Source organism: Penicillium verrucosum (assembly GCF_028828655.1).
Source record: "Penicillium verrucosum strain IBT 35672 chromosome Unknown utg000001l_segment0_segment0, whole genome shotgun sequence".
Lineage (NCBI taxonomy): Eukaryota > Fungi > Ascomycota > Eurotiomycetes > Eurotiales > Aspergillaceae > Penicillium > Penicillium verrucosum.
In genome coordinates this window covers 12,180,101-12,207,189 of record NW_026643210.1, presented here as the reverse complement: position 1 = coordinate 12,207,189, position 27,089 = coordinate 12,180,101, and the positions used below count along the sequence as shown (strand labels likewise).

The 27,089-nt window shown below is 46.9% G+C and overlaps 11 protein-coding genes across 11 annotated transcripts; 7 read left to right on the top strand and 4 right to left on the bottom strand.

Annotated features, from left to right (window-relative positions):
* Window positions 1-3,677: 3,677 nt before the first annotated feature.
* On the top strand, window positions 3,678-4,763 carry N7516_004489 (D-hexose-6-phosphate mutarotase; the record flags this gene model as incomplete). The annotated part of the gene is made up of 3 exons (XM_057217209.1): window positions 3,678-3,920; window positions 3,983-4,312; window positions 4,377-4,763. 3 exons carry the CDS (start codon window positions 3,678-3,680, stop codon window positions 4,761-4,763), a joined length of 960 nt encoding a protein of 319 aa, XP_057079092.1.
* A 294-nt stretch (window positions 4,764-5,057) lies between these two features.
* N7516_004488 (putative choline transport protein) lies at window positions 5,058-6,813 on the bottom strand (the record flags this gene model as incomplete). The annotated part of the gene is made up of 3 exons (XM_057217208.1): window positions 5,058-5,905; window positions 5,957-6,585; window positions 6,650-6,813. 3 exons carry the CDS (start codon window positions 6,811-6,813, stop codon window positions 5,058-5,060), a joined length of 1,641 nt encoding a protein of 546 aa, XP_057079091.1.
* A 3,898-nt stretch (window positions 6,814-10,711) lies between these two features.
* On the top strand, window positions 10,712-11,231 carry N7516_004487 (uncharacterized protein; the record flags this gene model as incomplete). Its single annotated transcript, XM_057217207.1, has 2 exons — window positions 10,712-10,737; window positions 10,997-11,231. 2 exons carry the CDS (start codon window positions 10,712-10,714, stop codon window positions 11,229-11,231), a joined length of 261 nt encoding a protein of 86 aa, XP_057079090.1.
* A 273-nt stretch (window positions 11,232-11,504) lies between these two features.
* On the top strand, window positions 11,505-12,851 carry N7516_004486 (uncharacterized protein; the record flags this gene model as incomplete). The annotated part of the gene is made up of 4 exons (XM_057217206.1): window positions 11,505-11,593; window positions 11,645-11,688; window positions 11,741-11,769; window positions 11,829-12,851. The coding sequence occupies 4 exons, from the start codon at window positions 11,505-11,507 to the stop codon at window positions 12,849-12,851; spliced, it is 1,185 nt and encodes a 394-aa protein (XP_057079089.1).
* A 2,140-nt stretch (window positions 12,852-14,991) lies between these two features.
* Window positions 14,992-15,465, bottom strand: N7516_004485 (huntingtin-interacting protein K; the record flags this gene model as incomplete). Its single annotated transcript, XM_057217205.1, has 2 exons — window positions 14,992-15,096; window positions 15,157-15,465. The coding sequence occupies 2 exons, from the start codon at window positions 15,463-15,465 to the stop codon at window positions 14,992-14,994; spliced, it is 414 nt and encodes a 137-aa protein (XP_057079088.1).
* Window positions 15,466-16,738: 1,273 nt separating this feature from the next.
* N7516_004484 (uncharacterized protein) lies at window positions 16,739-17,155 on the top strand (the record flags this gene model as incomplete). The annotated part of the gene is made up of 1 exon (XM_057217204.1): window positions 16,739-17,155. One exon carries the CDS (start codon window positions 16,739-16,741, stop codon window positions 17,153-17,155), a length of 417 nt encoding a protein of 138 aa, XP_057079087.1.
* Window positions 17,156-17,693: 538 nt separating this feature from the next.
* On the bottom strand, window positions 17,694-18,347 carry N7516_004483 (uncharacterized protein; the record flags this gene model as incomplete). Its single annotated transcript, XM_057217203.1, has 1 exon — window positions 17,694-18,347. The coding sequence occupies one exon, from the start codon at window positions 18,345-18,347 to the stop codon at window positions 17,694-17,696; it is 654 nt and encodes a 217-aa protein (XP_057079086.1).
* Window positions 18,348-18,797: 450 nt separating this feature from the next.
* Window positions 18,798-19,326, top strand: N7516_004482 (uncharacterized protein; the record flags this gene model as incomplete). The annotated part of the gene is made up of 3 exons (XM_057217202.1): window positions 18,798-18,872; window positions 18,909-19,021; window positions 19,254-19,326. Coding segments are annotated over 3 exons (261 nt in total), but the record flags the coding sequence as incomplete, so codon positions are not given.
* Window positions 19,327-19,517: 191 nt separating this feature from the next.
* N7516_004481 (uncharacterized protein) lies at window positions 19,518-19,909 on the top strand (the record flags this gene model as incomplete). Its single annotated transcript, XM_057217201.1, is given in 3 exon segments — window positions 19,518-19,586; window positions 19,598-19,767; window positions 19,867-19,909. The coding sequence occupies 3 exon segments, from the start codon at window positions 19,518-19,520 to the stop codon at window positions 19,907-19,909; spliced, it is 282 nt and encodes a 93-aa protein (XP_057079084.1).
* A 316-nt stretch (window positions 19,910-20,225) lies between these two features.
* Window positions 20,226-21,894, top strand: N7516_004480 (3-deoxy-7-phosphoheptulonate synthase class II; the record flags this gene model as incomplete). Its single annotated transcript, XM_057217200.1, has 6 exons — window positions 20,226-20,247; window positions 20,312-20,421; window positions 20,475-20,538; window positions 20,595-20,687; window positions 20,741-20,792; window positions 20,844-21,894. 6 exons carry the CDS (start codon window positions 20,226-20,228, stop codon window positions 21,892-21,894), a joined length of 1,392 nt encoding a protein of 463 aa, XP_057079083.1.
* Window positions 21,895-22,219: 325 nt separating this feature from the next.
* On the bottom strand, window positions 22,220-27,057 carry N7516_004479 (uncharacterized protein; the record flags this gene model as incomplete). Its single annotated transcript, XM_057217199.1, has 2 exons — window positions 22,220-22,781; window positions 22,835-27,057. 2 exons carry the CDS (start codon window positions 27,055-27,057, stop codon window positions 22,220-22,222), a joined length of 4,785 nt encoding a protein of 1,594 aa, XP_057079082.1.
* Between the last annotated feature and the right edge of the window lie 32 nt (window positions 27,058-27,089).

The following is a 27,089-nucleotide window of genomic DNA, read 5'->3' as shown; positions in this document are numbered from 1 at the left end:
GTTTCATCCCGACCAAAGTCAAAGTAGGAAGGAAGTGCAGTCTCAGCTGGCACGGGTCCCAACTTTTCAACCTGCTTGGCCACAGCTGGCGGTGCAAGTTGTAAGAGCTTCTCTTCAGCCTGAATTCTTTTCCGTAGGGCTTGGTTCTCGTTCCATAGGGTTCGGATGGCCTCTTGCCTCCATATCGACGGTGAAACGCCGATTCGGGGGAAGAGTGCCTAGGAACAGGCCCTGGGTCTAGATATTCCCCTCCACTGGGTCCTATACATGGTCGGGTGATAGGCTCTCTATATCGGAAGGTGTCAGAAGAGAGTGAGTGAGGTGGTGGAGGGGAAGCAAGTGAGGGAAGCGGTGGAGAAGAGAGTGAGGGAGGTGGTGGAGGAGAGGCAAGTGAGGGAAGTAGAGGAGAAGAGAGTGAGTGAAGTGGAGGAGAAGCAAGTGAGGGAAGTGGAGGAGAAGCAAGTGAGTAAAGTGGAGGAGAAGAGAGTGAGGGAGGTGGTGGAGGAGAAGTAAGTAAGTGAAGCGGAGGAGGAGGAGGAGGAGGAGGAGGAGGAGGAGGAGGAGGAGAGGGGTGAGTGAAGTGGAGGAGAAGAGAGTAAGGGAGGTGGTGGAGGAGAAGCAAGTGAGTGAAGTGGAGGAGAAGAGAGTGAGGGAGGTGGTGGAGGAGAAGCAAGTGAGTGAAGTGGAGGAGAAGAGAGTGAGGGAGGTGGTGGAGGAGAAGTAAGTGAAGCGGAGGAGGAGGAGGAGGAGAGAGTGAGTGAAGTGGAGGAGAAGATAGTGAGGGAGGTGGTAGAGAATATGATCTGCTTGTCACTTTAGCGGATTTAGAGGGAGAGGAAGTTTGACGAGTTCCTTCCAGGACTGTAGAGCTGAAAGACGGTGGAGTTGGTTTTGCTAAAATTGGAACTACTAGGCCACTTGTCCCTAAATCATTATTTACAATCGGATGCCTCTTAAACACTAGGGCAATAAAAATAATAGGATTAATAATAAAGTAGAAGGAAGAGAAAGTTATTAAATTAAAATATATAGGTAATAATATAATATCCATGGATAATATAATATAATACAATTCACTTCGAATTCACTTTAGATTCACTTTAGATTCATTTCAAATTCACTTCAAATTCATTTCAATTTACTTTTAGAAGTCCCCATACCTATATAGTGAACCTATATTACGTATTATGATAGAAGGCTTCTTTCGTCTAAGAAGGGAGTAAGATCGATTGTTACATACGATAATACTCCTAGGCATGTCACTTAAAAAACTCTTTATACGTAGCGGTATAGGCGCCAACTGCCAAACCCTTATTCCCGGTAAATTCTCATGCCTTGATGCCTAGCTTTGGCCTGGCGGTCTGAATTAAGACTGACAGAAGAATTAAAATGCCTGAATTACTACCTAATGACACTTCCCTCAATAATCAATGTAGTCTGATTTTGCTGGAGCTTACAACTCTCAAAAATGAAGCCTTTCATCAGCGTACTAATTCAGATATCTATATGTTTTATGGGGTTTGCAAGTGTCAAAAATGAAGCTTTTGATCTCCATACAAAGTGAGATATCTCCATGACACTTGCAAACCACCAAAAACACGGAGATATCTGAATTTCTATGAGATGAAAAGCTTCATTTTTGGCACGTGCAAACCGTCCAAGAATGTTGAGACATCTATCTCACTTTGTATGGAGGCCAAAAGCTTCATTTTAGTTATAGACTTCACGAACAAGCATCGGATCCGGAATATTCTAATTTAGGTCGGAGATAACCTGTTGTACGTTTGTAGCGTATTCTTGGATTGATTGGTTTCCCTGCTTCATCGATTCGTACCGTTCGTACAATTTTTCCGTGGATAGATGTTCCGCGAATAGGCCTAAGGCTACTACCATAATATATTAAATTCCATTATTTCTCGGTATTGAAGCCTTCCTACTATATTATCCCCCCTTCTCTTTCCCTCCCTCTACTTTAATATCACTAATTTCAATCTCTTCTTATAGGATTTGGTTGATTAACTAGAGCTGAATCTCTTGCTTTTCCTTTGAATTAGCGCGACGATGAATACTAAGCCGGAGCCGGAGCCTTTTTATAGTACGGGTACTGATATTAAAACCTTCTACGAAGCGGTATAGGCGCCAACTGCCAAAACCCTATTTCCGGTAAATGTTCATGCCTTGATGCCTTCCTTTGGCCTGGCGGCCTGAATTAATACCGGCAGAAGAATTAAAATACCTGAATTACCACGACACTTCCTTAATAATCAAAGTAGCCTGATTTTGGTGGTTTGCAAGTGTCAAAAATGAAGCTTTTCATCAGCATACAAATTCAGATATCTCGACTTTCTTGGGTGGTTTGTAAGTGTCAGTGGAGATATCTCATCTCACTTTGTATGGGATCAAAAACTTCATTTTTGACACTTGTAAAACGTCCAAAAATATGGAGATACTGCCATTCGTGTGTAGATGAAAACCTTCATTTTTGGCACTTGCAAACCATCTAAAAACATGGAGATGTCGCCGTTTGTATGGGGATCAAAAGCCTCATTTTTATGGGTTATGGTGCCTGGTTATTCCATGCCGAGTTGGTTACAGGCCTGAAAGCGGTCTAAAACAAGACATTCAGGCATTAAATTCAGGGATTTGTCCGTCGTAGAATGATTTACAGTACATTGTATAGTAAGGAGCGGTCAATAACCAGGCCATAGCTAGGCATCAAGGCATGAACATTTACAGGAAATATAGTGACTGGACATAAGTTTTTGCACCCCTGGCGCCTAGGTGGGGCTATAGGGGGTGCAAAAACTTATGTCCACTGACTGTAGGAGTCCACTACTCTTTTTCTCTTATTCCACTATATTATACCAACAAAGTCTTATTCCAGAGCGCGAGAGACTATTAATGTTGACGCTCAATATGTCATAAAGACTTAGCATCTATATCAGCGTGAAGACCCTTCATGCAAAAGGAAACAGGCATTTCAGGTTACAGTCTGAGATTCTGTTGCGTACTATTCGCGTTCATCATTGGGTGGTTCATTCCTGGATATTCCGTTCATCTGTTAGGTGTTTACTTTCGCCCCATGGCTTCCATCGGAGTCGAATCAGGCTGCTATCTTGGAATTTACTGTCCCTTTTGGATTCTGGAGCGGCACTGCAACCAGTATCTCCCCTGCTTGTGTTGCGCAAGCCTCTTGAAACTGAAGATTTTGGCGCGCGTTCTGGTACAACCTATTTCTTGGTCAGTATACTAGGCACACTCATCGCCATTCCAATTGCCAGAGAGCTTTTGAAAGTGGCAGACCTCCACGGGCCATAATCACTGTACTGGTCTGATAATTCTTTGTGGGCTCGTGTATTCTTATGCATCCGTCTTTTTTATCTTGTCTAGGCGGCGTGAGCGTTGACTGGGGGTTGAAGATTTTCTAGTATTTTACATAGTGAATCATGTGGGTTAATGCTTAATAGATAAATAAATAGAATATCTAGGTTATTCCTGAGATTAGTTGGCTTGTTATTGAAATATAAATATGAGAAATGTCATACATCAAGTTGCCCAAACAAAACAGGCGGGGCCGATAAGATCCCCCCCGCGCTTCAACATGAAACATCCAAGCATCTCTCTTCTCCCTTTCACCTTTCAAACACACAATTCTATTTTTTCCATTTCCTTACACCATGGACCGATCAAACAAACCCTCGGCAATTGGAGTGGGAGCCTCTCTTCCCCAACCCACCCTCTCCATCAAGGACAACATCATCGAAGCTTCGTTGCCCACTGGCCAGTCAGTGACTGTGCATCTGTATGGCGCCACTGTGACCTCGTGGAAGACAGGCGGCCAGGAGCAGCTGTTCATAAGCGAGAAGTCTCATCTGGATGGTTCCAAGCCTATCCGTGGTGGTATTCCGCTCGTGTTCCCCGTATGTGAACGTCATGATTTCTCTGCTTGAGCTACTAGCTAACCGCCCTGCTTATTATCCAGGTCTTTGGTCCCCCGCCCCAAAACCACGCTACCTCAACCCTGCCACAACATGGCTTCGCTCGCAACTCCAACTGGGAGTTCTTGGGCAAGTCCTCTTCGGAAGCGCCCGGAAGGGATAGCGACCAAACCGATCTTACCGTGAAGTTGGATTTCGGCCTATCGCACTCTATGCTGACCGATGAGTTCCGCGCCGCATGGCCATACGAGTTCGGTTTGGTCTACAGTGTTACACTCACCACGGACTCACTGGAGACGGCTCTGCAGGTTCGCAATGAGGGCCAGCAGAACTTTGATTTCCAGGTGCTGATGCACACCTATCTGAACATTGCGGTATGATAAAACTTCCCAGGGTTATCTTCCCCGATCCCCCGCTGATTTGGAATTTGATGAATAGGATATCTCCGACGTCCGTGTGAAAGGCCTCGAATCCAAAACCTACATTGATAAGACGCTCCAAGCGACTTCTCACACTGAATCGTCCCCCGCATTGGCGATCACCCAAGAAACCGATCGCATTTACAAACAACTTGATCCCGCCGTTCCAATTGTCGTTGCCTCTGCGAAGGATAACCAATCTTTGTTCTCGATCACTCGGGAAGGTTTGACTGATGTTGTGGTCTGGAACCCTTGGATTGAGAAGGCCAAGGGCATGGCCGATTTCGGCCCAGACGAAGCTTACAAGAACATGATCTGTGTGGAGGCTGGCTCAGTGTCTGGTTGGCAAACACTTGAAGCTGGAGAGGCCTGGGAAGGTGGTCAGAGCATTAAGTCGCGACTATGAAGACGAGAGGATATCTTGTCTCCTACTAGTGATTCCTATGCATGATAGTTATGACTTTAAGACGCCTATTCCAATTTCAAATTAAAGGTTCGCTAATCGTACGGCCATATTTGATCTGTAACCTCGCCTTGTTTGACCCATTGTGAATTGGTACACAAATCCCTATTATATTCACCCAAAATTAATTCAAGGTATAGATACACATGCTATGAGAAGATTATAGTTATGTCATCAATCAGTAACAATAGTTACAATTCTCGCCCATTTTCATTGTTTTGGGGGCCCGTTTCCTGTTCACCGTGAAACATTCCCATGTTCAATACCAACAGGCGATACCACAAGATCAATAAAGGATCGACGACCCTCCTTGCCCTCTTGGAACGTAGCCAACCGCTCAGCGGCCTCAAAGCTATACTGCGGGCCATGGTATTGGTGTCTGCCGCGGAACGCCCACCAGAAGGCAGTGAGAACCATCAAGCCAACAACGATCACACTGGTATAGTTCATATTTTGAACTGTGGCCGGTAACACCAAGGGGAAGCAGAAGAAGATAACAGTAACCAAAATATACAACAAAGAAACAATATTAACTGCCATCCCAAGTTTCTGTCCCATATAAAACGGTCCAGGGACCATGTTCCCCCGACCAGACAAAACATGCGGAAAGATGGCTCCGAAGTAGGACAGCGAGCTTAGTACAATGAATGACGAGATGAGCGCCTGGAATGCCGTCGTGCTACCGATATAGATACACCCGAGACAAGTAACGAGCGCGCTCATAGCAACTGTGGCACGCACGGGGCAGTTCAGTGTTGGGTGCACTTGAGCGAAATAGTTCGAAAAGGGCGTTGCATCGTCGCGCGCTAGACTCCACCACATTCGACCGCCTGTCACGAAGGTCCCGATAAGAGTTGGGAAGGTTGCAAGAAATAATACTGCAATCAGACCAATAGCGCCTGCGTTAGACCCTGTTGCTTGCCGGTAGATCTCCGCGGTTGGGAAAAAGCCGGTATTACTTGTAAAGACGGCGTCTAGATCTTGGATGGAGTAGAAGAGGGCGATCAGGTACACAAATGATGTGACGAAAGCTGTGAGCATCTGCAACATTATGCCTTGCGGGACCTTGATCTCGGGTTCAGGGACTAGAACATGTTGTTAGTTGGTACTTTCCTTTCGTCCTGTTTCCGACATACCTTCTTCTGATAAATGGCTAATACAGTCTGGCACCCCAACCGCAAATGCAGCATTTAACAGACCGGTCATAAAACAGACTCCGTCTGACCATCCGCCTGTGTTGTTGTGGTACTCAGTCCACACCTGAGCGCTGCTCGCATGCTTCTTTGGCATTACTGTGAGAACCACCACAGTCGTAACGAGACCACACATTGACAGAGTAAGGGCAATGCGGTTGAGGAGGGGAATGAACCGATTTCCGAGGCATACAATGGCACAACACATCCAATTGACGAGCTGGAATACAATGAATACTTGCCAGGAATGCCACTTCACATTCGGATATCTCAACAGATACATAGCAACGCCCTCATTCCCCAACATGGAGCTCATCGATGACGCTGACAACAGCCACGCGCAAGCATTCAGATACCCAGTGAAAAACCCCACTGTGCGACCTCGACTCCGGCTTAATACTGATGACCAATAGTATACTCCTCCGGCAGAAGGCATAGAGGAGGCGAGTTCGGCTAGAGAGGCTGAGATGGTCGTATAAAAGACGCTGACTAGAATTAGTCCGTATAGAACAGCCATCGGACCGCCATTTTGGAGCGCAGCGACGATTGTACCTCCTGTTGAAGCCCAAGAACTTGGTTCCGTTAGTTTATTGATGTGGGATCAGTGAAATTTCTGATTTACTACAAGGGTCTTACTTTGCAATAACAATCCCCAAACTGGTCAAACTCCACAGTCCGAAGTTCCGCGACAGCTCTTGTTTATGTCCAAGTGCAGATTCCAGCCGTACTTCGTCCATTGCGGCTTGGCCTTTCGGGCATTTTTCAGTGTCCGCGGAGGTCGGACTTGGGAACACCACCATTTTGCCGTGCGCCGTGCGGTGTTAGAGAGGATATTCAACAAAAGGATCGAGGCATGGCAGTAACAAGATAAAGAGAAAAAAAAAGAAGGTACATCACCCCACTAGGTTTGACAGAGCATACAGGGCGCACAGGAACAATCAGGCGTGTCGCAACAGGAATGTAAGATTTGAGGGCATTAGCCCTCATGGCTACCACATGTATTACACAAGGTCCAAGCATTTATACGAGTATGACTTATCTACCGTTTTCTTCGAAGGAATGGTCATGTTTCCTTGGTCACCGTGGATTAAACATGGAGCTAGGGGTGGTATTGGCAATAGTATCACTATTTGCGTTAGAAAAGGGCCAATGCTGTGTACCTTTAAGGAGTGAATCATCTAAATGTATTACAATATTGCTGTTGATTGGACCCGTATAAATTGTTTCTCTTATGACCTTCCCAAATCGAACCGAGTTGATACATCGCTAAGCAAGGGAGGTTCGCGGCGAATGCGGCATCTAGGGCGTCGATCATCACATACAACTTACAGAGTATTCCGTAGCTTGGGGCGAATTTCATTCAACATTTAGGGTAACACTTGAAATCTTTTTGCTGATTTAGTTGTTGCTTTGCTGAATATATTCTACATTTCAGCGCTGTCAAGGGTCTGGGGCGCAACATGTAATTGGTCTGCACCATGCATAAAATCGCCATACCCCTTGATGGCCACATGGTATCGCGTGGTCGATCATTTACATCATAAATACTCCGTGTATATGAATACAGAATAGGCAGAGGGCAAAGACTGCTCTGTTGTGCTTTGCTGCTTGAACGAACAGCACAAATTCTCACTTCTTTTCTCGGGAAAACATTTTTCGACTGGTGCGAGACGTGGGCCTGAGCTTGTTGGGGGGGGATATATACCAGGGGCAGGTTGTAACAGATTTCTACTAGAGTAAATTGAAGTTGAATTGAATCTGAATTGGATCTGAATTGAATCTAAATTGAATCTAAATTGAATTGATTATACTGTAGAGGACTGATGTTTACAAATTGAAATTAGCGTAACTATATGTTTCAAAAGGCGGTGATAAAACGGCGGAGACGTTATAACCGGTGGCATATTTAGTCGCCCGTACAAGTGTCAAAAATGAAGCTTTTCATCTCATACAAATGTAGATATCTCCACTTTCTCGGACGGTTTGCAAGTATCAAAATGAAGCTTTTGATCTCATACAAATGTAGATATCTCAACGTTCTTGGGCGGTTTGTAAATCTCAAAAATGAAGCTTTTTATCAGCGTACAAATGAGATATATCGTCCATTTCTATGAGATGAAAACGTTGAAGCTTCATATTGTGTAAAAAGTTACAATACGTTGTATAGAGCGGTGTGGAGAGCGGTGCAAAATAAGGCATTCGGGCACCAAATACCCCCTAAAACAGTTTTGAAAACACTGAGCACTATAAGACTTGGTAATTATTGTATTACAATGTTATGCGTAATTTTTAATCCAATATATAAACCTCCCCTAGCACCTTCCAACTTTCTCTTCCTTCCACTTCATCATTGATCCTATTGCCGAGGTTGCAGGTCCATCAGTACCATGACCACCGGGAGGTACTCCCGGTGGACTTCGTCCTACCTCAATTCAAATGTGGCTATTGTGAGGCGACCTTTGTTCGGGAGGATAGCAGAAACAGGCACCAGAAAGCCTGTGAGAAGAACCCGGAAACAAAACGACCAGAGAAAAGGAAGCGTGCCAAGAGGGGTACTCGCGTAAATAAGCTTTCGCTGAGTGCCCAACCATCCGTCCCGATTAATGGCATAAAGCCATACCTTCAGCTCACAGAGAAAGATGCTCCCCAGCTCCCCTCTGGTTTTCAGAGGGGAGCTCTACTGCCGATACCCTGGGTGTAGTGTCACATCGGCCTTGTGAGTATATTACAAGGTTAAGCATGACCTTGAATTCGAGGATTCCAAGACCTCCATCGGGCCGGTTGCACGCGAACAACACGAAGCCTGTAAGACATGGTTGGCTCAGTATGCCCCCAGGAGAATATCGGACCGGCACCACCAACACCAATAACCTTACAGCAAATCGGCTATATGAATGACCAGGTCTCTGCTCTTCACTCGGGCCCATAAAATCCTTTCCCTGGATATCATTAAGACATAAGCTACCCATAAGCGTCACCGATACATCCCGTATAAAGAAGCAGACGAGTACGAAGGCACCGAAGTGCCTACCAAGAAAAACTTCTCTGATAAGGTTCGATGGGAATATCTTTGCAAACTACACACACGCGATATAGGCAAGACCATTGAAGAGATATACCCCGCCTATGAATGGACCGCGGCAATTCAAGATATCCAAGACTGGTGTAAGAACTGGAAGTCTCGTACCCTTACAAACTCAAAGTGACACTACAAACAGAATCCTTAGAGGATATCATTGGTATGACTTTCAAGCGAACTTCTTGAGATAGCTTGTCGACGTCTTTTAAAATGTCTCTTAAGATGTATACGAAGGCAGTAAAAATCATAATTCGGCTTCTTTACGGTATCCTGGCCAATATCACGGTAAGGATTGACACCACCTACAGCCTCTAGATAGCATAAGATCTTTGTCACACCAACACCGGCCCTACTCGATAGTTTCACGCATATGATCAATACTGAACAACCAGTTGCAACTTCATCAACAATATGTTCTGGACTTGTAGCGTAAAAGGTTCACTGGTGAACTGTAAGTAGTTATAGCTGGGCTTCCGGCATTTGACGCGACACTCCTCAGTAGTGACCGACTCCGCTCGAATCAGTGCCTGGTTCATCAAAAGTAGAAGAGACCCTGTCGGTGGACGTGAAAGATAATGAGTTATCAAGGTAAGGAGCGTCCAAATATACCATTAATGACTGCAAAAAGGACTACTAAAAAGGATACGATAAGACTATATTAGCAGTCGGCTACTCGTGTGTGATATCTTGCCTCGTGTAGCTTGATATCTCAAAATCTCAAATATTTCTCACACTAACAAGCTTATGATTGGCCATTCCATATATTTTTGTATTATGAAACCACCACGTCGTCATTCAGGATGAAGGTACAGCCGTTATATGTGTCATGTTCAATCCCTCCCTACTCCAGTGGAATTTGGCATTTACGGCTTTTCACGTGGCCAGTTTCACCTGGGCTGATATTGCATTCAACAAGTGGAGTATATTAAACCTCGAAATTACAATGCCGTGTTTAATTAATATTCTTCCTCGTCAAGTGCTGCAATCCGCTTCAAGGTCACTCCATCTCGAGAGCTGTCAAACAGATGGCCTCCTCTCACATTATCTAGGACTTTTGCTGAAAAGGGCATTTGATTCAATATTTAGATTTGTCGAGATTTTCGAGTAGTAATAACTAGTAGCGCTCATCCTACTTGTCGATATTTCTCCATTGTGCTGGAACTCCCCAAAGTGCTGAGTAAATGGGCTGATTGGAGAGTAGTAAATGTTATCACTCTAGCACCTCTATAGAAATACTATGGAGCATTTGGTAGTTATATTCATACAAAAGGGCACAATTGAGTAGAGTTGAGGTAAGTGTAAGGCCCCATCTTTGTATGTACTAGCGGTAGCGGCGGCTTTTAGGCTTCTACCTATAATGACCAAACCTATGGAAGGCATTGAGGATTAAGGTTTTCTAGGGATAAAATGCAGAAGGTTGAAGAATATTTATATCAGGCATGATCTTCGGTCAACGATTGACCTAGCGTGAGACAATACTAACCCTTTATTTAGCTCGCATATCGCGTAAGCTATTTTGATGAAGGATCACTGTGCCCAGGAGCTATTGAATCTTGCCATGCAGATCAAAGTTCCGAACCCCCCAATAATATTGGCCACAGGTCTCCTACGCATCCACTATGAAATATGACCCATCAACGGGTTTGTTTGTGCTCGAGGCATGGAGATCACAAAGCTATCAGCAACGTGCATATGTGGGAAATTTTATGGCCTAAAAAAAAAATAAGAATATTAACTGAACGGCGATCAAGGATGACATTAACATTGGGTTACACCAGTCTCGCTTAAAGTATCCTGTTAGAGATATCACGCACAGCTGCGTCCTTTTGCACACACAATATTGCGCATTTTATTGGAAGACTTAGTGACACAAGCTGATTTTATTAGCATCTTGTTTTGGCCAGCGGAAGGAAAACCCATAAGACACAAAGGAGGAATGTGAAACGTAAAACTTATTCACCCATGTTTATTCCGTACTCCGTGCCTACTTTGTACATTCCAAAGCCGGCTGTCATCGACTGGATTGGCAGTTTGAGGGAAGCAATCCCTTGCGTTTGCACCCCATTCCTCCTTGCTTATCAGCCAGCACTGACATCTCACGAGCCAAGACGCATGACGCTATGGCCCTGTCTCGGTTGACAGCTTTAAATCCCATTCCCGGGACCTTAACCACTTTCACCGACTAGATGAAATGACCGATCTCCTCAGCGCAGTAACTTGTTCCGAATACATCATTAATAGATTTACCCGGGCACTCGGTAAACAAGCTATGAGAACAATTCAAACGTGTCACTGATGCTCCTCATCAGAAACCTTCGATAAATTGCTGTTTCTCATACATGGCAGACTCGTTCTATACCGTCCTGGAAATTTGAGGTCCGGTTTAGGCCGAAGGTCGCACTATCTGTCAAGATGGGGAATGTGTCGCCCACTCCAACCCAGCTCTTTACAGAAGCCATAGTCTTCTGGTCTATAGGGCTTGTTATTTATATTGGAAGAGTGTAGGTCTGAAATGTACGTCCAGAATTAGAGCAATGCTAATTGCAGCAAAGTGCGGCTCGTATAATTGCCAATGGATCATACAAACGGTTGTTTGGTAAGACTTCTAGGCTCTACCTTTTTGATTCTGCTAACGAGTGGCCATCTAGTGGACGACTATGTGATGGCAGCAACCTTCGTAAGTGTCGTCGGAAAATCGATTCATTTCTTTTGACTGACCCGCTGGCTCCCCAAAAGGCAATCTATACCACCCTGCTAGTCTTGATTCAAATATCGGCCCGCTACGCAACGAACCTCATGGACCCCAAGGACTATGACCGGGTGCTAGCGGACCCAAAGCAAGTCAGCGATCGGATCTATGGAAGCAAAATTGTCATTGGGCTGGAGCAATGCATGTTAATCTCAACCTGGGGTGTCAAGACATGCATGCTGATGCTCTATTGGCGAATCACGCAGAATCTGAAATCAAACTTCTATATCAAGATCCTTGCTGTGTACATTGCGGTCGGATTTGTCGTCATAATGCTCACCTACTATGCAGTTTACTGCCGACCGTTCTCACAGTACTGGGCCATGCCGGTGGATAATATGCAGTGTGCGACATACCAGTACTACTCGATAACCCAAGCCGTCTTCAATATCTCCTCTGATGCCGTCATGTTCGCCATTCCAATTCCCCTCCTTATCAAAGCTCAACTCAAACGGCGCAGAAAGGTCGTCCTCGTCGGCGTCATGAGTCTAGGCTTGTTCACGATCATCGCTGCTATCCTAAACAAATATTTCAATTTTGCCTCCCCACTCACAACCACATACCAAATCTGGTACATCCGTGAAGCCAGCACAGCAATCTATGTTGCCAACCTCATGTGCTGGTGGCCACTACTGCGCAAGTTGTTTGGCGTCAAAGCATTTCAATACAACAGCAACCGAGCCCAGCGACCTGGAAACCCCGACAACCCAAATAATGATAGTAGCGGCTACGATTCCAACAACTCACAATCCCGTCCTTCATTCACATTCCCTCGTTCATGGAAGCCACCTTTCCGTCGGGGAAATAAAGATACACCGCCTGGCAAGTACAGCGGGACCAAGCGCTCCAGTACTGAACCTATCAACAGGTCCAATAACGAGTTCGTGAACGATATGCATCGTGTCGAAGCTGTCCCCCTCGAGAACTGGACCACAAAGGAGCATCATCGAACTGACACTTGGACAACCCAAGGCTCAGTCAATAAGCTTGAGAAACAATGTGATGTTTAAGTGTATCAAAAACAATATGCACGATCGCCTTGTTGATATCATAATGTTCTTGCTTTGGAATTGTTGTTATTTGTTAGTACATTTTAAGATACAACGCCCTCATTCTTTGTGTTTGAACCAAACTACTTACACCCATATATATTTTTATATAGGTTATTCTCTCATTATAGTCCTTATAAAGTAGGAAGAGATAGTTTACCCTAGATTTACAGCCCATCTATGGTTTGCGCTTATCTTTTATATAGAATCAGGTGAAGATGAGCCCATAATGAGTAGAATAACTGTTGTGTGCCTGGGTGCCTGAGGCCCAGGCCCCACTTGGGATAGATCCTCTTTGTGCATGTTGTCTCTCTTTCTCTCCTTCTCTCCTTCTCTCCTTCTCCTCTCCGTCCAACTGCAAGCAGAGAATCCTACAGTGTTATTTCTCCAATCTCAACCACGTAGATTCTCTGTTAATAACGCACCGATGGTTAAGTGGTACGATGCTCAAGTTAGGTTCCTATTCCTAAGTGTTCCTCGCTTAAAAGGGTATAGTTAGTTAGTCCATACTCTTAGTTTTGCTGGAGACTATGTGGCTGCCTGGTTTGTCAGGCTAGTAGTGCCTGCATGTTCGAATACCTCTTTCCTCTCTCTGTCTCTCTCTCTCTCTTCTTCTTCCCCCAGTCTTCCGTTAGCCAGTCAATATAGTCTTTCTACCGCTCCTTGTTCTCGTTCCGCCAACAATTTACATTTTTGTTTAAGTCTACGAAGGACTAGGAATACCTTTACTGAGAGTCTAGTGAAATTGAATTTGTAGTTATTAATATATCAAAGGCACTGGTGGTGGAGAGGTTAACACTTTGCTTTCCCACCTTCCTATTTAGGAAATTTTCGGACCAAGCAACAGCCCGGGTTCGAATCCCGGCCAGTGCATTCTTCTTTTTTTCTTTTCTTCTTTTTGCAGAGTATGTACGTACTACGTAACTAAGTTAGTTATTGAGACATCTTAAAAGACATCTTAAAAAGACATTGGAGAAGTCGTCTAAAAAAAGCTGTTTTAAATCATACCAAAAAAAAAAAGTCTCGATGTCAAAAATTCCGTTCAAATGGCGTTTAAAATGATAGTTATTTATATAAGTCAGTATTCTTTCTGACAACGAAATTAGGAAGATAGCTTCTTGGTAGCTTTTTAACCATTTTTTTTTTTTTTTTTTTTTTTTTTCGAGTCCACTTTGCGAGTTGTCTATGAGATTAGCCTGGAGCTCCCCTGTTGTTTTCCGGTATTATGGGGCTATACACAGCCATTTGTACCCCGATTTCAAAACTACCTAGAACAGAACTATTCTGAGATCCTCATAGAGAAGAAGAATAGTCGACTGCGTATACAGCCGTATGAATATATTTTAGCGGTCCTTCCTGGATATCTTACAGAGTCCATTATTATATGTATACGGTTAACTCGGCAACTTCCCGACTCCATCGCATCAACCCCACGCAAATGTGGGGTGAAATGGTGTCATAGCTCTTTTCCCACTCCAACTCTCCTCTCTGTAGCTTACAAGAGTGACTCAGGCTGCTGTACGGATTCAAATCCGTGTTAAGGTAGGATCACGCAAAACGGCAGTGTTCTTCCCCCCCGGTCGGCATCTACCCCACGCTCGCGTGACAGCTTCCCGAGCCGGGATCTCTGTTGATGGGGGTTACTCTGCAAACTCAGAACCATGGCCAAGACCGCCACGGGGACCCGTCTATCCTAGGCACAGTACATGGAGTGGCACAGAGTATATCCAGTGCAGGTCGTACCCTGGGTCCTTTCCTAGGTGGCTGGGGGGCTGGGTCTGGGTCTCGAGAATAACATGATTGGGGCGGTCTGGTGGGCACTGGCTGCTGAGTCTTTGCTTGGTTGGGCTATGCTGTGGAGTATTTACGAGGGCAAGGGAATTGAACGCAAGAAAGGTGAGGTAGAGGAAGATGAATAGTGATTATCTTTGGCTGATGACAATCATTGTGTACCTACGCTCCTTGGACGTGATACCCAGATCCCGAGCATCAAGAGCGAGTCTTGATACATAGAAATGGTTTTTTCGTTCTCATGTGCTTCGTTCCAACTCAACTCATTAAATCATGAAACGCTAACAGTAAATCATTCAAGTAGTCACATCTAAATAGATGGGGCAATGAATGCTTTCATTGCCTTGATGGCATCCCCGTCATGGGCCTTGAGCAATTCCGTGGCCTTCATCTTATTTAAATCCAACTGGTCAACCTACAGCCATATTAATAAAGCCGCACAGAGACGAGCACCGAGGTAGATCGGCAAACATACCAGTAGTGTGACATCCGCCGGAGCAACCTTGACTGCCTTCCTTTTCACCACCTCATCAGTCTTCAGTACCTCAACCGTTGTCCTGTTGTCGGAGCCTTGTCCAGCAGCTATCTCCAGTCGACTCATGGCCCTTCCCAGAGCCTCTTGGTTTGCGTTAACCGGTGCTCCGATGGGGGCACCCTCCGTTGCGATTTCATTTGTGTGGAGGGAGGAGAGAGCGGCAGCGGCTTTGCGATCTTCGGCGTTTGAGGAAAGGGGTTTTTCGACAATGTCTGGGTCAGCAGTTGCGGAGGGGATTGGATCGGACATGTTTTCTTTGTTCAACGGGTGTTGGGAGTTGAAGTTGATCTCGACTCGAGCTATGTGTGGACAACACGACGTCACTGATAAGCCCCAGGTTCCAACAGATAAGTGCTGACATAATTGTTTATTCATCCGTGCCAAGAAATTATTTGGACCTTTCTTTCTCTCTCAACGTCTTGTCTTATTCAAGTTAGACTTGGTAACATCTTGTGTTTCTAGATGCTTTAGAACTAAATATTTGCAGCTACACCATCCTTCGGGTTGACTCCACAACTTGCAATCTCCACTTTGAGGCTCCACTTCAGAAGCCTCAAAAGAACCTCGGCATGAGAAGACAGCCAAGGGTTCAGGCCGGTGTACCTAGAGACTATATTTGGACCAAATTCGCCGGTGATGGCGTGGCACTGGTTTTCTGAAAGTGCTGAAGTATTTCCAGTCACACTCAAACGGATTATATCAACCTCCCCAATATTATATTTGACTCTCCATATAACTTGAATATGCATCCATCTCATCTCTATATCCCTCGTTACATATAGGAAGGTTTTCTATGCCGCTTACATATACCTATTTCTGGTGCTTTGTAAATTCGATTTTATCATCATCTTAGCCATCTTCCCGCGGCCTCTTTACATGGTTTCATTTATCTTATGAAGCTCGAAGAAGAAACCCTCTACCTGTAAGAGAGAGACATGGCACGTTGCAGTGTGTTTTTCATACAATTGGCCTGTGGAGATCGAGGAGCAGGCAAAGAGTAATGTTTCAGTTAATACTGAAAAATAGTTTCATCCCGAGCTCATTCAGACTAAAATAAACCGAGGAGATCCTCTGCAGAACCCATATCCTTGACTTGCTTTGTTGGTGTACAAGTTGCCTTGACGTACCTCCAAAATTGCTAGCTAGGATAAATAGACAAAAGGACAAATGCCTTAAAAACAACGACCTTTGTGCCTCTTTCAGATTCCATCTGATAATTAACCCTTTGTCATGTCCCCGGTCGTTTCCCAGGGCACGCAACCCTGTAAAACAATATCACGCACAAACGCATTCATATCTTCCATTATTAACTCTCGGCATATTCGACCAAGTCATTTTCGATTGCAAGGGAGTAAATAGCTTCCCTCTAACCACCACCGGGTCGAGTTATCTTCTCATCTATCTTTCATCTGATGGTTACATCCTTACTGTATCTTCTGATCACCTTGATCCCTTTGGAGACATTGATTTACTGACAGCTACATACCAAAGCGCAGGTCTACCATAGCCACTGCCCTTCATGATGTCTCAACCTACGAGGAACCCTCCCACGGACATATCGATCTGGGAACAAGCTTATCACGATGCATGGCGGCACTTTCAAGCTAGCATCTTGAACGTGTTGGACAGACTAGCCTGGCGCAGTTCCTCTCCCGAATATCGCCAAACGACCATTGACCAGTTAGGCCGGCTTCCAATTGAGGTGGACAATATCCGAAGCACGGGACAAGTCATGTTTGAACATGTTCCAGGCTGTCGGACGGTGCGAGGGCATCATCTGACTTACTTCGTCGTCGATTTCGTCCGCGACTGTCTTAATCTAGACTTCAGGCTGAATATGCTGTCATGGAAACTCATCAATCGTCCGGATGAGGACAGAACAGTCTACAATCGTCTTCTCATGATACTGGAATCCATCAAAGATCGGATTCCCGATTGATGATATCGATGGCATGGTTTGTCGGATTGCATTACTCCCACCTGCTTTTCATTTTGAACATACTAACCTGGCTACTAATAGCCCATAAGGGTCGTAATTTGTTGGCTGCACCCTTCCAATGATTTTGGAATGAATTATGAATGTTTACAATGTTTGGTGGGCTGCGTGGTGTGGTTCTTGGGTTTATCACTACCTACCCTATATTGACTTTGGATATGCTAACATCTCAGCTTAGACACAACCTGCAAGCCAAACGAGCGGTTTACCGTGCGAGGGTTATGTCGCAAGAATCTCGGCGATACTTGGAATTGAATAAAGGCTGTAAGAGTCGAACTCTGTCTGTGTAAACCGTGAAGCCAGGGGCGTATTTGCTGGTTTGTGTCTTGTAATAATCGGCAACCATTACTTATAGGGTATGTAGACTATAATTTATCCTATGCTGTATATATAATGAAATGGTTATTATACACAGAGTTACATGCACAGGGAGTTAAAGTTTATTATAAACCATCAGGAAAATCAATCATGCAGCAGTTCTCTACAGGGCAAGAGCCAGGGCCAAAATACCAGCTGCGCCAGCAACACTTATGGCAATACCTCCAGTAGGAGCAGGGGCACCACCAGTAGACTGCGAAGAAGAGGGAGAGGCTGATGTAGAGCTGGAGCTGGAGTCGGAGATGAAGGCCGAGGAGGAAGTGGAGTCAGAGCTGGAGCCCGAGGAGGTAATGGAAGCCGAAGTGGTCTCGGCAGCATTGGAAGAGGCCTGGCTGGCAGCGGTGGTGGAGCCAGTCTCGACAGCGCTGCTATCAGCAGCCTCGGTCTGAGTAGCGCTGCTATCAGCGGTTGCCGTGGCAGCAGCGGTCTGGTCGTCGAAGTTGGAAGTGGCCCAGGCCTTGACGCTGTTAGGCAACGCGTTGTACCAAGCAGGGTAGGTGCCAGCCGCAGCTTCGCTGACGATAGAGGAGCGGGAAGCGGGATCCATGATATCGTTGTACCAGGAGGCCGGGACGGCTGTTGCCAGAACAGTCATGATGGAGCTGGGTATATCCGGGAGATCGTAGTAATCATCACTGTAGTAATCATCACTGTCGGTGTCGGTGGTCTCAGTGCTTGAGGATGTGGCAGTAGTATCCGCAGGGGCAGCCAGGGCCGTGGCGGCGAGGAAAAGAGTGGCAAGGATCTTGTACTGCATGGTTAAAAGAATGTGGGGAGGAAAGGGATTGAATAGAAAAAGGAAAAGCAAGGCGGGCAGAAGGTTTAAATACCCTTTTGGCATTGCTCTCATGGGGCTCTTTCCAACCTTGGAACCTTGAGACCTGGCCCACGTTTTTTACTTCCGTCAAGGCCATTTAGGGTCATTTAGGGCCACGCTAGTACAAATCAGGCAAAACATAAACCGATAACGCTAACCCAAAACGACCATTCTACGGTTAGTGCCGAGTCCTGGCCAATCACAGTCGGCAGGCCCCTTTCGGTCGGCTCGGTTAGACTCTTCAATACGAAAGTTGCCTGTATCGTTCCCGATTTCAGGCGCTGTGGCTTGGATTAATTTCTCGTCTCCGTCAGCTTCTGCTCTGTTCGATCTACTCTGCCCCCTTTTCTCTGTCTCCGTGGCCCGTCCTCTTCTTTTCCAAATTTAGATCCTAAAGGGTCTGTTTTCTATGCCAAGTCTGGGGTAGTGAGAAATCTGCATCAAATCTGCATCTCGACACGGAAAGTATGCGACAAATATAAAAAGGCCTGTTGCCCCCAGGTGTTACCAAATACTGCAGATTATGGCCTAGACATTACATTCGTCAATACCCAAGGCTCTACAGAGGACTACGTCTACATGTATACCTATGTTACAGCTAACGTCGCCACAGGGTGCTTTTAGAATTTCACTTTGAGGCTTGTTTCACATCCCTACCGTTAATCTCTCAGTGGGTATGTGGTGTGGTGTGGTAGATACCTATCGGCTAGTGCTTATGCTAGAAAAATCCAGTAAGTCTAGCCAGGATATCTCCCCTCTATGTTGTACGTAATTGATCCGGCTCATATTGTCCAAAATCAAATTTTTACGAACATTACGTTCTATTTTGTACTAATCCCATTGCAGCAGCCACGGTAAACACGGCTCTGCTATAGCTATTTCGCCTCTTTTCAAAGTCAATGATATGCTGCAGATGTGATGTCACAAAGCCCTGCAGACTGTGTGGTGTTTGGAAGAAGACCCCCCTAGTTCAGACAGACGACAGGCAAGGTTCAAGGTGCAAGCTTCACCAGACAAAGAAATGCCTGAAACTATCAGAGACCCCATTTTGAGGCACTCAAGATGATACTAACTACAAGGCTCTATTCATCGTTGCCAGTGCTGTCAAATATGACTAGTTATCAAGTCCACAGTGAGAACTTCCTGCTGTTTACAAAGCAGCAGACTCCGTCACTCGATGTATCATATAGGTCAAATTCGAGAACACTCATTCGCATTATAAGCCTCGGATCCATGGCCTTTCAGAATCCCACAAATTCCAAAAGAAGAAGAGAGCCAGTTATCTGGGCCATGGCACCTTCCACGTCCGCAACTGTACATCGGGGGTACCACTTGATGACTTGAGGAATGGAGGTCAGAGGTAAGAGGTCAGGAGGTTGTTACATGGTGAGGCTATCCTATTATCTGTGCTATACTTTGAATGATGTTCCCTTATTTCCAGTCAATTGATATCCTCTAGTCTTGGAAAAGGCTGTATGGAACTCTCAGCCGCAACCTCCTAACGTATAGTTACATAGTTAAACTACTAGTCACAGGAATGTGAAACAAATATGGTGCCTTCAATATCAGGCATCAAAGTGAGTCATCCGATTCCGTGAATAAGCGTCTCACACCGTCAAGTTAGCTTTCGTTTGTTATGTGCCCTTGATATATTTTCTTTCTCATCAGTCCTCAGTTGCAAATTTTAAGAAATTATCGCTTATCCACCGACACAGCCTATTCCGACCCATCCCTCATTGCATTTGTTTGTTACTGCTGGTCAAACGGAAGACACTTATCTCATATCATCCCACCACCTTTCGGGATCAATTGCCCATCATGGCCGAATGGAGCCCTAGTTGTAAGAGCTAAATATCTGTAAAATCTCTTTTCACATTTGAACCAGTATCACTAACTATATCTAGCTTGGACACAAAAGCCCATCAAGCAAGATGTCATCTATGAGGATCTTCAAGGACTGAAAGTCTCACTGCAAAAACTACAGAAGCTTCCTCCACTCGTGACCACACAAGAGGTATGTCTTTTGTTTAGACTGGATCTTCCCTACCATATTGACCTATTCTGCAGATTATCAATCTCAAGAAAAATCTACGAAATGTCGCTTTGGGCAAAGCATTCGTTCTACAGGGTGGTATGTTGCACAGGGAAATATTCCCCCGAAACATAAGGACTAACCCTTTTGACTAGGTGACTGTGCGGAGCTCTTCGACTACTGCACCCAAGAAATGATTGAAGCCAAGGTGAAGCTCTTGTTGCAAATGAGTCTGGTTCTCATCTGGGGTATGTCAGACCCCCACAAAAAGCAAATAAGCTGGCAACTAATCCACCAATAGGTGCCAATAAGCCCGTCATCCGTATTGCTCGGATCGCAGGCCAGTTTGCAAAGTAAGTTCCTCATCCATTAATCCATAACCACAAATCTAATAACAAACTTAGGCCTCGCTCAAGTTCAACAGAGGTCATCAATGGAGTGGAAATGCCCTCTTTCCGCGGTGACAACATCAATGGCTTCGCCGCAGACCCTGCATCCCGCCAACCAGACCCATCACGTCTAGTCTCAGCCTACTTCCACTCCGCCGCAACTCTGAATTATCTCCGTGCCTCGCTCTCATCAGGCCTGGCAGACCTGCACTCCCCACTAGACTGGGGATTAGGCCATGTAATCACGCCCTCGATCAAAGAGCAATACGCCAAAACTGTAGGCGCGGTAAAAGATGCCCTACGCTTCATGCACACAGTCGGAATCGACAAGGACCGCGGCTTCGAGACAGCCGACATCTTCACCAGTCACGAAGGACTCTCCCTAGAATACGAGCAGAGCCTAACCAGACTCCTTCGCCACCCAGCGAACGCAAACAGCAGCAGCAACAGCAGCAGCACGTCTCCCGAAACAGGCTACTACGCAACATCCAGCCACTTCCTCTGGATCGGCGACCGCACACGCCAACTCGGCGGTGCGCATGTCGAGTTCTTCCGCGGTATCGCTAACCCCGTCGGAATCAAGATCGGGCCTTCCATGGCGCCGGATGAGCTAGTGCAGCTGCTGAATGTTGTTAACCCGGATCGTGAGGTCGGGAAAGTGACACTTATCTCGCGGTACGGCGCTTCGAAAATCGCTAGTTTCCTCCCTGGCCATATTGCCGCTGTGCAGGCCTCTGGTCATATCCCTGTCTGGCAATGTGACCCTATGCATGGCAATACGCAGAGCACACCTTCCGGTGTGAAGACCCGCCATTTCACGGATATTCTGTCTGAATTGAAGCAGGCGTTGGAAATTCATCGCGCTGCTGGGTCATTCCTTGGTGGTATGCATCTTGAACTTACTGGAGAGGCTGTTACTGAGTGTGTTGGCGGTGCTGCCGGGCTGACGGAGGATGGGCTTGGGGAGCGGTACACGACATTCTGTGATCCACGATTGAACGAGAAGCAGGCTTTGGAGCTCGCTTTCTTGGTTGCTGGATTCTACCGTGAAGAGTCGGAGGAGTGATATCATCGCTTTGGTTGATTGGACACGATATAGTTGGAACGTGACAACGAAAATATTTCGGGTATTAGGACTGGGTTTCTGAATAAAAAGACTATATTTTGCAAGTTCAACATGGACATGAGTGTGTATTCAAAGCACCTCGTATTGAATTGGTTTAACTGAGATTCCAAACAAAAAGTAACGACCAATAACCTTGCACAACAATCCAACCTATGCAGCTCGCCGTCGTGGGGCAAAATTCAAGAAACGCCCAAATAAAGAGAGTCCCCATATTTACAGTGACCGGGTATGAATCTACAAAACACGAATAATGCAAAGAATAAAATCAAGGAACAAGAGGGCTAGCGACAGCAGGCTTGTAAACAAGACTCTTGCGCCTGGCAGCCTCCATGCGGAATCGGCGCTGTCTCCTAGATTCCTCGTCTTGTCCCTCCTCGAGCATAATGCTCGCAGGCTTAGCACTCGGGAAGAGACCTCGGTTGCTCTGCTTTGGCGGGCAAGATTGCTGGACAAGCTTGGAGCGATTTCCAAGGAATCCGGGTGTAGCGGGCGACATGCCAATGGCATCAAGGTTGGCAAAGTTGTATCCTGGGGTAGCAGGGAATTGGTAGCTATCAGCAGAAGATTGCTGTGGGGGCGTAGACGGCATCGGCTGGTGGGTCGGAGGTGTGATCTTGCGGAAACCCTCAACGGCACCTGCATTGACACCACTGCGACGTCCGCCAGCAGATGGCGCGGGGGATTCAGAAATGCGAACGAGCGTTCCGTTGACATTGCTCAGTGCACGAGGCTCCATACTCTTGCGGCGCTTGGCGCCTCCGCGGGGAATGATAGAGCTGTCAACCGCATACGGAGTTTCATCGAGCCATTGGTTTTCCCGTTCACAACTAGATATAACAGTCAGAAAAGTCACGTAAAGATGCACAGGAGATAAACTTACTCAAGGACCCAACCGACTCCAACACACTTGACAAGACCTGCTGCCTTCTTGACTTTCTCCATAGTCCGCAGGCCACCATCCTTGTACACAACATGGGTGATGCCAACTCTCAGGTCCTTGGGCTCTGCACCATCAACCGGCGAGAGACTGGAATGAGGATTCCAAGACCAGGACTTCACACATCGGGCGCCCATTTGCTGCAAAAGTTCCACGAATATACCAGAGGCATCCTCACCCTCGGTGGTATGAACATCCACATGCACAACTGCCCCATGCAGAGCCTTCTGCTCAGTGCTGATGCTACGACGTGCCTTCTTGGCAGGACTGGCGGTTGCGACGGGAGTACCGGGCGCAGCCATCATTGGTGCTTTGACACTGCTGCGTCTACCCGTGATAGAACGGCGTTTTGGTGTTGGACTTCTACTCACCCGTGGAGATTTCCGAGACGGAGACAGAATCGGTGCAGTGTCATTGAGAGCCATAAAGGTTGGCTTGCGAACACGCGGAGAAGATCGAGTGGGAGATGTGCTCGAGAGGGACAGACCTCTCTTACGGGACAGCTTGAGAGGTGACACGTCGCCTTCGGCTTTCAAAGGCACCTTTGACACCGTGTGAATGGTGTGTAAATCGTCAGGTTGGAATTGGGCCTTCATTGGGGTTGATGGAAGAATTGGACCGCAGTTCTCTTTGTCATCGAGTAGATGGGACTCTTGGCCCTGGTCTTGCGGGACTTCGGCGGTAGAACTGTGCTCTAGTTCAATAGTTTCTGAGTCAGGATCCTCGAAGATATCCGTGCTTTTCTTTGGCGATTCAATTATTTGGTGATCTTCATAGATGGAAGATGGCCGTGGATTCTGTTCATACCCAGGGCTTATGCAAGCACTTTGAGGCTGAAGGGGCAATTGAGCAAACAAAGAGGGAGTATTTGCCAAAGGACTCTTTGGCAAATTGGGATATGACACACTCTCAGGCTTTGTCGGAGTTTCCGTGTTGGTACGGTCCAAGGGGCCTACTAACGAGAAAACTCCACGGCGACGCGGTCGGAGTGATCTAGCTTGGGAAGGGGTATTTTGTTCCCAACGGCCAAACTTTTGTGCCAATGGCGTCAAACCTAAGCTACCCTCAGCAGGGGATTGATACTGGTCAATAACGCTTGGTGTGTTAAAGAGACTGGGTGCCATTGACGCAGGGCTATCAACCTGGGTGTTTGGCGTCCAACTATTTTCTTCATGCAGGGGCGCGTCAATGATGACATTATTGGCATTCTTGGCATCGAGGGTGGAGTCAAGATCATTCTCTGAGTTGGCTGGGCAATTCAAGGCCAATGGAGTAGATTCACCGCCCGTGGGACTTGATTGTGGTAAAGCAATGGATTGCGTCCTTTGGACCGGGGTTGCAATATCCTCGGCATGGTTGTTCTCATATAGCGAAGCAGGCTTCGGCGACATTGTTGCAAACTCCAGGATAGACTCTGTGTCTTCCATGTCGCTCTGCTCGCTCATAACTTGTCCCTCTTCCTCGGCTTGTTGAGTGGCCTCTTGTACATCTTGGGACTCTTCCTCGATCTCCCGCTCCAGTACCGCCAGCTCATCTTCGGGAGAATCGGTGTCCTCCATGTCTGAGCCTGCCGCCTGACCTTGTTCGTCATACAGGTCATTCTCTGCGCGTTGTGCATCTTCCATAGTGTCGAAGCAAACCGTATCGGCTTCTTCGTATTCAAACTCGCTCTCGTCATGGAGATCTTCGTCCTCTTCTAGCTCTGAGACTTGCTGGACTTGTTGATCATGAAGATCATCCGCTCCGAATTGAGCGTCTTCCATAGTGTCGAAGCAAACTGTGTCCAGTTCCTCGTACTCAAATTCACTTTCTTCTAGGCCTGACGCTTCCTGAACTTGTTGGTCATGTAGATCATGAGGTGCCAATTGGGCATCTTCCATAGCGTCGAAGCAAACCGTATCGGCTTCTTCGTATTCAAACTCGCTCTCGTCATGGAGATCTTCATCCTCTTCTAGCTCTGGGACTTCCTGGACTTGTTGATCATGAAGATCATCCGCTGCAAATTGAGCGTCTTCCATAGTGTCGAAGCAAACTGTGTCCAGTTCCTCGTACTCAAATTCACTTTCTTCTAGGTCTGACGCTTCCTGAACTTGTTGGTTATGTAGATCATGGGCTGTCAATTGGGCATCTTCCATGGCGTCAAAGCAAATCGTATCGGCTTCTTCGCGGTCGAATTGAACCTGGTCTTCAACTTGTTCGCTGGCTCCGGGGGCTGAGTCTTCCTCGGGCTCCTCATCATAAAGGTTCTCCGCTGCCATGTTGGCCTCTTCCATAGCATCGAAGCAGATCGTTTCAGGCTCTTCGTACTCGGACTGGAGTTGATCTTGAGGATATTCACTTTCATCCTCTTCCAAGTCTGAATCTCCCTCCACCTCCACCTCCGCGGATAGAGAGTCGGTGTTTTCATCATTGAATGGGTCTCGGGCAACTTCCGGGGTGGCAATACCCTCCTGGATAGGAGAAACCGATGATGCCTTTCCATCAGAAGATAACTCAATGCCAAAAATGTCTCGAGCCACATCCTCGACCATTTCAGTGTCTTTTTCAAATGCCGCCTGGTCAGGCAGGCCATCCCTTGGCGAGGATCCTGGGGTGGTGGACTGTGAAAATTCGACTGTCTTAGAAGGGGTTCCATCATTGTCGATGGGGTTAGAGGGGGCCACAGATGCATGAGCAGAGAAGATCGAGTTTTTGAATGGAGAAGCTATTCTCTTTGCGGGGCTTTGGAACAAGGGTGTTCGAGCAGGTGCTGCTGATGCAGAATCCTTGGATGGTGATTGCGAGAAAGAAGCACCCAAATAACCCTTCTTGGGTGACATCTTCAATGGAGAAGTGCGTCCCGGTGTGAAATCAGGCGCCGAAATCGGATTCACACTACCACCGAAGAGGGAGCCTCCACGATTCGGGGTCTCTCTCATGGAAAATTGGAAGGGAGATGATGGTGCTGGTCGTCTCGCGGGGCTAGACATGATCATAGAATCACTAAAAATGACTGAATTGCCAGGTGGAAGAGCGAGGTGACCATTATCTGCGACTGTGTTCTGGCTTCGGTTCGGCGTAAAGTTGATTTTCCTGACTGGGGAGCTAAGTCCGACGCCGTCTGATCCGTGTTTGGGGGTTGGTAGTTTCGGTTCGCCATTCTCGTCCATGAAGCTGGACGCCTTCTTGGGGGTAAAGTTGATCCTTCGTACAGGAGAGCTCAGTCCAGTGGTCTCCAAGCTATGCTTGACTGGCGAATGTACAACAAGTCTGACCGGATCCTTGGTGTCGTCCTTGATGGTGTTCAATTCATCATCTTCTCCGTCGGAGCTTGCATATGCTGATAGAGATCTGGCCACCTGCTTGGCCTTCTTGGGAGATAATGGTTTGGTCGTTTCTTTCTTGGCTGCAGCTGGCTTCCTTCCGCGAGTGCCGGTTGTCACGGGCTTGCGGACTGGGGTCGCTCTGAGGCCAGCCTTGCCATCGTCCGTGCCCTTGGTCGCTACTCGTCGACGGCCGGCAGCTGGAACCTCGGGCTCCTCAGCTTCGGAATCTGAGACATCCTGGAATTTCACTGTCTTCTTTTTGGCAGGTCCACGTAAAAGGTTCGAGCGCATAGTTGTCGAGTTTGTCGCTATCTTAATTTGGTTCGATTTGGTATCATTCGCTGTGTCAATTGCCGCACGTGTCCGCCTGCTCGTAGCTACCGTTTGGGCCGGAGGGGCCTTCGCTGCTGTTGCCGACCTTGGTCGTCCCCTGGTTTTCGGTGCAGCCTCGGGCTTGGTTTCAGCAGCTTCTGTGGGCAAGGGGCTTTTTCTCGGTCTTCCGACACGCTTCTTTGGTGCCTCAGTTTGTTGCCTTAGCTGATTTTCGGCGGCGTTATTTTGGGGTTTTGGCTTGTCGGCAAGAGACTCGGAAGCCTTCCTTCCTCGCGCAGTCACAGTTGGAGTCACTTTTGGTTTGACGGTTGGGCGACCAGGAGGACGTGCGGTGGGTTTCGTGGGTTTGCTTGTGATAAACCCAAGCTCATCATCAGACTCAGCATCGAGAGCCGGGGTCGCAGTCCGTGGTGCCGGTGCTGCTCTTCGAGGGGCTTTCTTCTTTGCATCGGCAGCGGCTGTGGACTTAGTCGAGGTTCGTGCCACCCGTTTCGCAGGGGATTGTGGGATTACTGCAGCGCGCGCCATATTGATATCGTGTTGTCGTTGATGGTCGCAGT